Here is a 12,767-nt window from a genome sequence, read left to right as displayed (position 1 = left end):
AGTGCCTTTAAATAGCGCCGGGTTTTACGGTCAAGGGCTATAAAGCGCAGCTGAAGAAGACGGAGATGAAGAGGAGCAGGGGGTGCGTTTTTTTTTTTTTTTTTTTTTTGCTTTTTGCTTGAAGTATATTTTTTTTTGTGCCCCTCCGACCTGTTAAAACACACACAGACACGTTTTTTTTTTTTTTTTATCAGACTTCAGTTTCCTCCCAGGACACAAACCAGTGGCACTTTCCCACAGTTGGGAGGAATATTTCCCAGTCAGAGACGAGCCTGGCTGTGGAGAAAGCTGCAGGTCTGCGGTGGCGGAGGCAGAGGTCAGCCCGTCATCCTCAATACCTTCGGCTTAGCCCGGCCACATGGCATCTGGTTAGCATTACAGGCAACCCAAATGTCAGGGGACTGTGAGTTTATGACCACGGTCACATGACAGCGCTGGGATCAAACGGCCGCTAACCTCGGCGACTTGATGAAAATGGTTTCTTTTCATTGCGGACTTTATTTATCTATTCATCCTAAAGGTTCTACTGCATAAAACACAATTTCAATGCAATTTAAATATATATTTTTTTCTTTTTTTATGGTGCTGCATCTGTAGCATGTCGGAAACTTATGTAAGACAGAATTTCTCACATTATCAAGTGTGAAGTCTTCCACCGCATATTTCATTTTCAGACCATAAACGTCACCCCACGCGACTGCGACGAAGCCTCGCTCATAACCTCTGGAGTTACAGTACGGATGTGTGGGTTTTTAATTCATTTATTTTTTTCTCCCCCCCCCCCACCCTAACTTGCTCAAGGGCACTTTGACAGCCTTTACGAAGCGAAAGCGGACCGTTAATCATTCCCTGCATGCTCAAATGATCTCATCTGACCTTCACCGTCGCACCGTCCCGACATTTCTGATGTCGGTTCCTCATCGACATGCTCGCGCCGTCACTCACCGCCCCGGACAGAGAAAGAACCCGCGAGAGTGCCGCCTGGTGGCCGAGAGGGCCTTGCAACGCGACAAAAAAAAAAAAAAAAAAAAAAAAAAATTGCATCTGAACTGTTTCAAACCAAACGAACACTGAGGAAAAGGAAGAACAGCCGGGGGCAAAAACAGGAAGCTGCTGCTAAAAGGCTTTGGACGCAGAAGAAGAAGAGGCCTGGTTCTGCTACCAGCCTACTTGACGGCCATTGAATAAATCTCACTGGGCCGCCTTGAAGATGACAGACAGGAGCTTCGCCCAATCATAACCCGATCCAGGCTTTTCAAAATGTTCTCTGCGGGCTCTCTCCAGGACGGACGCGCGCACGCTCAACCCGCTCAACCCGCTCAACCGAGCGCATCCACGAAATGCTTCGTCCGGTCGCCGTCTGGTTGGCGTCCCCCATCCGTGTCACGTTTAAATGCGCTCGAGTGCCAAAATTGCCCACGAACGCGGCAACGTCTGTCGCTGCTGGCCGCACTTTTGACGCGGCGGCGGCGGTGGCGCTTGAGGTAAAGTGAACATCCCTGTAGCAGACTAATCCCTTGTTCTCCTCTGATAGTTCCCTCCTGACACAGTAATATCCCTCCTCGGCTCAGCCAACAAGCCCTGGCTCTCCGCCTGAAAACAGGGGCTATTTTCAGGCTGAATAGTAGGAAGCTGGCAGCCCCGTGTTCGTGGAAAAGGCTTGAATACTACAAATGAACTAAAAAAAAAAAAAAAAAAAGGGAAAGCAACTACGTGTGTTTTGCGCCGGTAAAAGAAAGGCCGGTTGTAACCCCTTGAGCCAGGAAACTGTCCGTCTCTCATGGACGGGCTGATAAACGCCAGACGTGCATTATTCTGGTCTAATAAGAAGGAAAGGGTGGAATTACTTTGACATCCTTGGATAACAGTGAAAGAAAATATTTTGGATGAATGTTGTGATATGACATAAAAAGGGAGAAATTGTGTATAGTTTCCAAACTGGCTGATGCGGCCAATGGGATCAATCAAGCGCATTAGTAAACAAAAAAAACAACAACAAAAGGTATTTTGAATCCGTTAGATTAATTCCATTTGTCCATCAAAGCCAATTAGGAATTAAAAATGGAAAGGGGAGTAAAAACATACTGTCATATTTCTGGAGAAGCTCATTACGTTTCTTTACTCATATACGTGCGCTGGTAGCAAGCGAGGCTTCCTCGTGCGCGACGACACTTGACACACATCATCAGCCGTGGCCTGCTGCGATGCTCGCTGATGTTTAATTAGACTCAGTCCAGAACCGGTCAGACGCAGGGAGAGGGAGAGACAGAGAGAGAGAGAGAGAGAGAGAGAGAGAGAGAGAGAGAAAAAAAAAAGCTTTCTTCCAGCGCCGATCTTTGCGTCTTTTCCATGGATGAAACGTTGTCTGGTTCTGATAAAAGGCGTCCGCACTGCACCGCGATTTGCAGGAAACGCCTGCAAATCGCAACTGTATCGCTTTTATTTTGCGCAAAAACTGTAATGGAAATGCTGCTAATGTCGTCCGGGAAGCTCACTGATGCAACAAGTTTTGGGCAGCCGAGAATTACAAACTCCCCCCCTCGAAAAAACTCCTAAAATCCGAAATCCTCCCGAAAAACAATGAAGGAGAGAGAGATAATTCTGACGCGTGCGATTACAGGTGCCTTCTATTCTCTCTGATTTATTATCGTGGCTGTAATTCTCTGTACAGAAAGTCATTGTTATGCGAAAACAAAAACATTCATCCCGCCGCCGCCGCCGCCGCTCTCTGCCTCTCCGCGCGCCTTTCTTCGCCCGCTTATTACAGGCAGCCGAGGTGCCGTTTCCCAGATCCAGCGCGCCATTTCACAATTATGAGTCTCAACAGGGAGCGTTCATTAATGTTATGCTAATTTTCTGTATCCAATTAATTCTCCCCTCTTCCCGCTCGCTCTTGTTCTCCCATTTGGAAATCGTGGCTGTCAGTCAACCGCGGCGTTTTGTGTGTGTGTGTGTGTGTGTGTGTGTGTGTGTGTAGGGGGGGAGGGGGGGGGGGTGTTTAAAAAAACCCTCACAAAACCCTGTGAAGTAATCACTAATGTATTCGGCCCCGCTTATGCCTGCTTATTCCTATTTCTGGAAATGATATTACGGTGGTCAAGTAGAAAAGCAGGTATATGCAGAGGATAAAGGACAAAACAAGTGATAATGCATTTATTTTTTATATTTCTTTCTCTGTCTTGATGCCTTGAAATTATACACTCAGTCCTGAATATGCCTCAGTCATAAAAAAAAAACACCTTTATCCCACAAATAAGAGCGTAAGCTTTAGTCCAGGGCACTGTCGGTAGAAAAAAAACGGATGGAAAAATTAAACATGAACCGTAACTTTATCGCTTATTACACCAGGAAATGTAAAACGGAAGACATTCTGAGAAAAAAAAAAAAAGAAATCTCGATGATAAAAAGACGTGGCTGAGCTATTGAGAGACACAGTCTCAGCAACAGCAACATGGATTAGTGCACTTCATAATACGGACGGGTGTTTGTTCCCCAGTGTGCATTAGAGTGAGAGAGAGGAACAAAAACAAAAGCTGCGTATGACAGTTCCAGACACTGTCTCACACACACACGCACACACGCACACACACACACACACACACACACACACACACACACACACACACACACACACACCGGAACAATAGATCATGCTCTTACCCTGAGGTAGTTGAGGGTGAAGTTGGTCAAGCCCATGCGAGTGATGTTTTTGGACAGTTGCTCCAGCACCTGAGGGTCTTGTGCCTAAAGTTGTCAGAAGCAGAGAGATGACAATGAAAAAAAAAAAAAAAGAACACAAAAAAAAGAAAAGAAAAGAGAGAAGTGCCTCCACAGGCTAACGCGCTGAGCGGCTATTCCCATGATGCCCTTTGCGTTTGCATTCAACATGCTGCGGATAAACTAATTAACTACGGCCAATTAAGCTAATTCACATCAATATGCACATATGCGCATTGAACACAATTTGCACCCCGGAGCCATAAATGCAGGGACTTAACACACTGCAGTTATGACATAGGGCCAATATCAGGACGCCGTTCCACACCAGCATCAGACTGGGTGCCAGTTTATCAACAGTATTCTGTCTGGACGTTTAGATGCCCACATGTTTATTCATTACTTATGAATTATTTCATTAAAAAAAAAAATATATATATATATATGTATGTATATACATATATATATATATATATATATATATATATATATATATATATATATATATATATATATATATATATATATATATATACATATATAAAAAAATACATATGCATATTTTCTATTTATATATGTACATTTGTTACTTTTTATGCATTTTATTCTTTACTCTCACCTTTTTCTCTGTTCTTTTCATGTTGATATAATAACAGTCAATCACTACGCACAGGGCAACAAGGAGAGAATAACATCAATGCTGATTGCATTTACGTTTATGAATACATGTCGTTAAAAAAAACAACTGCATGGTGTCTGTATCTTAAATGCGCTCTGCACTCTATTATTATTATTATTACAGCCGAGGTTTGTTTAAAAGGACCTATTAGCATGGTTTAACGTGGACATGCTTTGTAGTCTGGTCAGGGGAGCAACTCCCACATAATTCCCATTTAGACTGAGGTGGCGCCACCTGTGAGGAACCAGGCAGGTCCGTCTACAGCGGGCCAGAATGTGGATCAGGCTGAGAGTTTTTTTTTACCATAACATCGACGGAATACAGGACAGAATGATCAATGTTTGCAGTGCACATTATTACCCCTAGAGGCTGTTAAAACTTTACACCGGGATCTTTAAATATAAATGTCTGCAGTAGAAGGAGTAACCGAACTGTACGAACTGACCGAGCGGCAGTTATCATCTGCCGAGACAAACACGTATTTGATAGCATCTGCAGACATTGGGCCCATTTGTTTGTCTTTTTTTTTTTTTTTTGTTTCGCTTGCCAAAGCAGATCGCACACTGATATTGGCCAGTCAGATTAGGCCAAAATGCAAAAAAAAAACCAAAACAAAACAAAAAAACCTGATTACCCGATGACTCACTGCACCCTTTAGTCGCTCTCGTCATCCACGCGGAATGTTTAAGAGTTGCCAAACACATTCTGAAGTGTATCTGAAACATCTCGCGCTGAATAAAATGCAGCGGCAAGCCCCTCTGATTACGCCGCGAGTGTAGGAGTAAAGAATAAATCCCACGTTAAGAACAAAGCGACAAAGGGAGAAGCCAGGGTAGCAATTATGGGCTGACATCTGATTGTTGAAAAGAAAAGGAATCTCATGAAGACGCATGATTTATTTCCCCGGGCTTGTTTTGCCGCGACAAGAATAAGCAGTCAAATCATAAAAAAAGGAAGAAAAAAAAAAAAAAGTTGTTAGGTATTGACGGAGCAAAACATAGCCCAGACCGAGGAGGCGCAGCCGGCGCGCTCGCGTTTGGCACCTCATGAAAAATGCATAATTCTATCTCCAGTCGCATCTCTGTGTCGGAGGAGGTGGAAAGAAAAGTCAAGAGGGAGGGAAGAGGGGAGAGAGAGCGCTGGTGTGCCGTCAGCAGGCCGCTGTGAGTGACAGCGGGGGAGAATCAGCGGGCAATTTTGGTTTTTTTTTTTTTCTTTCTTTGGAACGCCGTCAGAACGACAGCCAATGCGCTCAACAGGTATGACAGCCATTCAACGGACTGAGCAGGGAAGAAATTCCAGGAGTCAAAGAGGAATTCCGGAGGAACAATGATCTCCTTCCTTCCGGATTGACACGTGGTCATCGGCGCTATTTTTATGTCTTAACATCAACCCCAACAACAACAACAACAACAACAACAATAACAACAACAACAAAAAAATGCTTGAGTTGTATTTTCTAGCTGGCATGTGTTAATAAAAAGTGCTCAGGTCTGCAAAATCTGTGACCTCACAAAGGGCATCAATACTTCTCCCAAGTTAATCCAACAGTCAGGTGTTGCTCAAGTCCCACAATGCTCTATTTACTCTAACAGACCATAATTAATGTTTTCTTTTCCTTGCTACTCCAAGGCACGGGGCTTGAATAGTTGCACCTTCATTGAAGGACGTTATTATGACTTAATTGGTTTATCATTGTTATTTTAATTTTAAATGTATTATTAGCCCATGGAAAAGGGTTCCAGTTGAAATTTAAATCAGAAGGCAACTTTTATTCACATTTCATTTATTTCAATGTGTGGTTTTTGTCAATTTGAAATTGGATTTTGCATGTGTGCAATATAAAGTTATTTATTGTACAGTATTAAGCATTGCTTGTTCCATATTCAGTGTTGAAGCAAAACGTATTTGCGTCCATAAGAGAAGGTTCACTGTTCTATCTTGAGGAAGATTTGTTCAAAAATGTCGGCCAGCTACTTTTTCCCAAGTTTTAAATGTTGTCCCACTGTGTATTTCTTGACACAACCGTGACAAAGAATCTTTCACTTTTTGCAGGAAGCTGTAAACAGGAGGCTAAACAGGTTGTTTTTCCAGAGACCTGCTGCTGCTCCACTGGAGTCAGTGATGATTAACAAGGATCTACACGTGGGTCCGAGCATTGGGCCTTTATTGCTGTCAATTATCTCGGCAGTGTCATTAAATGGTAAACACAGCAAATGTAAAAGGCAAATATCACTTTTGAAATATTCACTGTTATCTTACTTGTAACTGTATTCAGGGTTTTTTTTTTTTTTTATAAATTACTGTTACTGTTCACTGAAATAACATTTTTAAGACTTAGACCCTTTTTGAAAACATGTGTTCAAACTATAATTAATAACACACACACACGCACACATATATATGTATACAGTATATATGTGTACAAAAGAAAACCCAACTATCCTGGACACAGATGGTAGGATGTGATCCAGGATCACCTGCGACACAGCGGAAAAATGATTATTTCCACATTATGCATCATTAATAATGATAAAGTGTCATTTATGGAGCGACGGCGGCGCCGGTATTTATTTGCGCGACGGCGTCTCCGCCGTGTTTTACAGCGGACGCCTCGGCGCTGCGCTGCCATTAATTTTAATTTATCTTTGTGTTCCCGTTTAAAGTCGACGCGGCAACTTTGGCAGCTGAGCGCCAACAGGAGGAGACGCAACCGTCTGAGTGGGAGGGAGGAGGCGCAGCAGATGTTTGGGAGGAGACGCAGCGCTTCTGTATGTTTTTGATGCCCTTGTGCACAAGCAACATAAAAGTTTGTTTTTTTTTTCATTCAGCCGGAGCTTTAAGGAGGTATTCAACACATACTTTTTAATGAAACAAAATCAAATGAACACAGGTTAGAAAAGTGAGAGCCTTTGCAGTTGTGGATTCTGAAAGCATAATTGAGCTTTTTTTTCCTCTCTCTTTTGTTTCATACTTTTAACCACCGTATGATTTTGAAAACGAATGCAAATATTGTAAAATTGAAAAAAAAAAAGACTTTGACCCCTCAAACCTTTCGTTTACTCTTGCAACTGAAATAATATAAATTTGTTAAATTGCAGGCATCATAACAATAAGCCCATTGCGAATCAACCTCAAAGATCAATATTTGAGGTCAGCATCTAGTGGGCGTTTCAGGAACTGCAGGTGTGAGGGGAAACAATTGCACAAGTGACTTCCCCCCCCGCCCCCATCTAAAAATCTTTTTAGACCACATTTTGAAAATTCCCGTCATCATCTCATGAATTTCTTTTCCCCTCCGTCTTTTTATGCCGCCGTTCCCTCGCTGTTTATCTTCATCGCACTTGGCGAGCGGTTATTCTAATAAAAAAAAAAAAAAAAAAAAACTCCTCAGAGGCAGCGGGGAGGCTCCTCTTGAGAGACAGGAAGTGGAGAATTTCATGATCCCACATCAAACCCCGGGACCTTCCTCCTTCCTGCGCCGCTATCTTCACCCCACCTGTTTCCTCGGTCCCACGCGTCCGTATCTGCTTTCATTAGTTCAGCCGACGATCAAAAGAGTGAGCCTCGCATTCGCACAGCAATCACCGGAGAAGCGGCCCGGACCCACAATACCGCACAATATCCCAGCACTCTCCAGGAATTAGAGAGAATGCCCACAGGGGCCAATTTATTGGTGGGAGAAAATTCATATGAAGATTTGCGCCCCCCCCCCACACACCATAAAAAAAAACAGGAGAAAAAAAAATTCAAGCGGGGCTGTAGAGGCGAAACTGACTCTTAACACAAACCTCCAGGTCGATGGGGTTAAATAGATGCTGTGAGTAAATCGTGTTTTATTTATTAGCCAAATGGGATCTGCGTGCATTGTATATCACGGCTGGAAATGGGGGGGGGGGGATTTTATTTATTATGACGGATTGAAATCGATGCCTCTCCGCTCGCTCCTCGCAGGTGGAAAAGCGCAATATTTGGCCCGTCGCGCCGACGGAGGGAGGGAAGTTGCCATCAGTGCTCTGAAGTCATTCTAAATGATGTCGCTGGAGTATCTGGACGTGACTTCAGTTGTCTGACGGGCTGAATGTCACCGGCAGGCAAAACTCCTCCCGGTTCATTGGCTCATTATTTGTCCATTGCGGTGAGCGGCTCGGCAGATTTTCACGCAGGGGTTTATTTGCGGCCGCTCAAAAGTTAGTCACCTCCATTATTTAAGACTAACTAGACTTCTCTGCTCACATCCACTGGAGGGAAGTTGTAATTGGAACAATGAAGTCCATATATGATGAATATTTTCAGATTTTTGATGCTGGACTAAAGTGGAATAAGTCTGAGCAGTTCATGCAGAGTTTGGCTTTTGTTCAATTTGGGTTGTCGTCCTATTTTGAACGTTGTTGTGCTGCAAATTCCAGGATTTTTTTTTTGGTAAAATAAATACATGCATTAATTCCTGCCTGACACAAAAGCTCTATGTCTTCTTCTCGTTGAATGATTAATCACAAACTGGGGCCAATCAGATTTTTTTGGGACCAGTAGTGCGATATACGTACGCCACTGGCCTACAGTGAGTCACTATGTGCTGCTCTCTTTGAAGCGTGCAATGCTCCTCCCATTTTCAGCCCATGACTTTCATAGCAGACTCCAGCTGAGCAGCCTCGCATGATTAATTATGCATGAAAGCCTCCACATCTCCAGGAAAAGGCACATTTAGCCCTCTGTTTACAGCCTCCTGCTGGAACTGATGCTACTGTTGGACTCTCCACATGTTGTTGCACAATTTCTTTCCGAAAAAGCAACGCCAGCAAACGACACAAAGGAGAAACTTTTCTGGCAGGTTGGCGAGGAGAATTTAGGAATTTTGTTTGGAGGAGGCAGAAACTCAGGGCTGGTTGAGTTTCGGCTCCATCAGACTCGACACTGTCCTACTTTCCCAAACTCGCTCCTCTCCTACTTTAGCAGCAGCTTCAGCTTGAAAAACTTGAAAACCGACGACCTTCTGCCTCCTCCTGCTGCTGCACTTCACAGCTCCGGTGACTAAACGTGTGTTACACTTAGTAGAATTAAGAAGATTATTCATTTGACCTTGTTTCTTTTCCCCTCGCTCTCTACGTCTTTTTTTTTTTTTTTTTTTGAAGACAAGGGGCCCTTTTTTTATCCTCTGTGGCCTTTGAAGTCTGCAAATAAATTGGTTCGGAAAAAAAAGAAAAGAAAAAGAAAAAACCTTCCAAACTGCTTTGTTGGCGTTTAAAATTCAAATGCTTGTGAATACATTCTTTAAAAAAAAAAAAAAAAAAAAAAAAGTGTCTTGTGCCGAGTGCAGAGGCCCTTGTTAGGGGTTCAAAAAGAAAAGTGACACTTTTAAACAGTTTCAAATTTTTTTTTTTTTCAGTCTTCGGCGGCGGCGGCGGCGGACTCACGTGCATGGCCAGGATGCTGCGGGGGATGAGCTCTCTGTACTGCCGGATGGTGAAGTGCCACGTCTTGATCCTCATCAGGTCGTCAAAGGCGAACTCCAGTATCAAACGGCCCTCCGTGCAAACCTGGACACAGATCACATGAGTTAGCGCTTGTCCCCCTTCCCTCCATCCTTCCCTCCATCTTTCCCTCCATCCCTCCCTCCATCCCTCCCTCCATCCCTCTGCAGCTCGTAGCAGCTCGCAGACGAGCTGGCTGGCGGCCACCGGCTGACGGGAAGGCGGCATTTATTTGGAACGTATCGAACAGGCGCACTTTTGAATTTTTTATTTTTTTTGGGGGGGGGGTAAATAAATTAATAAATGAATGAATAAATCAAAACTGAGAAGGTTTTTTTTTTATGTCTGTTTTGGAATTAGCTCAAGGATTTTTGAGACACGGACGCAGCTATTGTGGTCCCGATATTTACTCCTCTCGCTTCCCTCAATCAGAGCATCCTTGCCCCGCCCCCGCCCCCCCTCCACCACCCACCCTTCCTGAAACCCCCCCAACCCCCACCCACAACCTTTCAGCTATTGCTAAAATGTGAAAATAAATGTAATCGGGAGAAGAGGGTGTGTTTAGACCAGAGACAAAGGAACTCCAGGTCAGAGAGAGTTGCCAATTAGGATGGGGAGGATGAGGAGGAGGAGGAAGAGGAGGAGGCGGAGGGGTAAGGGAGGTGGAGAGGTGGGGTGGGGGGTGGGGGGGGAGAAGGAGGGAGGGAGAGAGGGAACGGTGGGGGAGTGGAGGAACATTTTTCTGGCCCCTTTAAAGCTGAAATCCGGCGCTCGGCGAGGCCCTCGCGCTTCGCCCGTATCCCGTTGCTGTGACAACCGGCGAGGAGAGAAGCGGAGAGAGACAGACAGAGGGGAAGGTGGAGGAGAGCGAGAGCGAGAGAGAGAGAGAGAGAGAGAGCGAGGGAGACTGAGCGGTGAGGGAGGGAGGGGGGAAAATCAGCTGATTAGTTGGCATGGCAACGGCAAAGATGTAATCCCAGCAGACACACTCTAATCAATGCCCACAGCGCAGATGGTCTCCTGAGGATCAGCACAGAAAGAGGCTAGCGGCCACGCTAGCCCCCCCCCCATCCCTCACCCCTACTGCACCCCCCCCACACAACCCCAACACACACCCACCCGCTCCTCACCCACACACACACTTCTCACCCACTCACCCACCCCGGCGACTCACATGCTGCGCGGACAACTCCAACACGCAAAACAGCAGCGGCAGAAGGAGGAGGAGGAGAAGAAGAAGGAAGAGGAAGAGGAGGAGGAGGAGGAGAAGGATGATGAAGAAGGAAGAGGTGGTGCAGGTGCAGAAGGAAGAGGACGAGGAAGAGGAGGAGGAGGAAGAGGAAGAGGAGGAGGAGGAGGAGAAGGAGAAGGAGGAGGAGGAGAAATTGAGGTGTAACGTGGCCGCTGGGTTGTTGATGTTTGTATGGCAATAAGCACATTTAGCAGGAGCTGACGACAAGAAGATCAAGATCCTTTTGTTGAATTTTTTGTTGCTATTACTACTAACTTTTTGTATTTATGATAATAATAATAATAATAATAATAATAATAATAATAATAATAATAATAATAATAATAATAATAATAATAATAATAACCATCACAGTTTAATGTAAATCTAAACTGTATTCATTGGTGATTCTGGTCAGATGTTTTCTCTCAAACTGCTGCATCACCGTCACGGCAGCCTTGGACATCACTTTGCAACTCCGGATCATCTAAAATTACACAACGTCTCATAAAAGCCAAGCGTAACAGACAGGCGTCACGGTCTGTCGCCGAGGTTTTAAGAGCGTTTCACATCTCCATGGCGGCATAATGGATGTCTGGGGCCGGATTAGACTGAAGCGACATCAGGAAAATAATCCCGGCCGCCCGGTGGACTTTATTTTATGTTGTTGTTGTTGTTGTTGTTGTCACCGTTGTCGACTGTGATTGTGGCATCAGTCGCAAACTGACGTCAGGGTTGGGAGGGTTAGGGTTAAAAAAAAAAAAAGAATTCTCGTGCGGAGAGAAAAAACAGCGATTTCATCTGAGTAACTCCAACCAGTTGAAACACCGTGGTACGGACGAATGAATAAAAGACGAGTGGCGATGCATTGGAAGTGCAGAAGCTTCAACAAAACAATGTTTTACCAAACCTACTGTGCAAGTTTAGCCAACAAGAGACACTACAAAACTCTCACATTTTCTGAGAAATTGACAAATCATGTCGATTTCATTGTATTTCCGAAATGTTTTGAAGATTTATGTTTCCTCAGCCAGCAGCGGTGCAGCAAGGTGAACTGTGCTGTGAGAGCGAGCTCCTTCTGATTCTTCCCAGGTGCTCTCGCCTACAGTTAAACAATGCTGCACTATTGATCCCCCCCCTCACCCCCCTCCTCCATACTGCCAACTCTACTGTGCATTTAGCATCGGCTGCACCGCCGCTGCACCGCCGCTGCACCGCTGCTGCACCCCTCGCAGACCCTCACCGTCTCTGAAATCCATGAATTAAATTGGCAAAGCGGCTAAATCACAAGGAGCATAAGAATGGCATTAATTGCAGACTTGAATTAAATATGCAGGAATTTGCCTCATTTGGTGCAGAGACTCGCAGAACGCAACCGCTTGAAGCCCCCTGGCGTGGATTTTGTCATTCATGGCCCAAAATCTCACCTTTCTAACTTTACATGATCCCGCTTTTTTTTTGTGCCTTTTTTTCCCAGCTAATGGTGTTTCTTCATGAAACCTGAAACGGGGAACAATCGCCTTGAATTAAAGATTGGCCCGTTTTAACGGTACAGCCCTTCACCGTGCGTCCCCATTGATTTAGGAGCAGGGTCATAAATCTTGCGCACAGCGGGGGCTGAGATCATGGGATCTCCAGCTCCGAGGAGCCCAGAAAGAATAACGACGTC

General features: G+C 44.7%; 1 protein-coding gene across 4 annotated transcripts in view; it reads right to left on the bottom strand.

Moving 5' to 3' along the window:
* ldb2a (LIM domain binding 2a) overlaps positions 1-12,767 on the bottom strand; it is an 83,368-nt gene that overhangs the window by 13,812 nt on the left and 56,789 nt on the right. For all 4 annotated transcript variants that reach the window (XM_076048225.1, XM_076048226.1, XM_076048223.1 and 1 more), the window contains exons 4-5: positions 9,811-9,933; positions 3,661-3,744 (exon numbers count right to left, since the gene is read on the bottom strand). In XM_076048225.1, coding sequence (XP_075904340.1) covers positions 3,661-3,744; positions 9,811-9,933 — 207 coding nt within the window. The remainder of the gene's footprint in view (positions 1-3,660; positions 3,745-9,810; positions 9,934-12,767) is intronic.

This window comes from Nelusetta ayraudi, unplaced genomic scaffold (assembly GCF_046127955.1).
Source record: "Nelusetta ayraudi isolate G7.1 ecotype Tasmania unplaced genomic scaffold, CSIRO-AGI_Nayr_v1 ptg000097l, whole genome shotgun sequence".
NCBI lineage: Eukaryota > Metazoa > Chordata > Actinopteri > Tetraodontiformes > Monacanthidae > Nelusetta > Nelusetta ayraudi.
The sequence above is the reverse complement of the archived record's forward strand: the minus strand, read 5'-3'. Positions and strand labels throughout refer to the sequence as shown.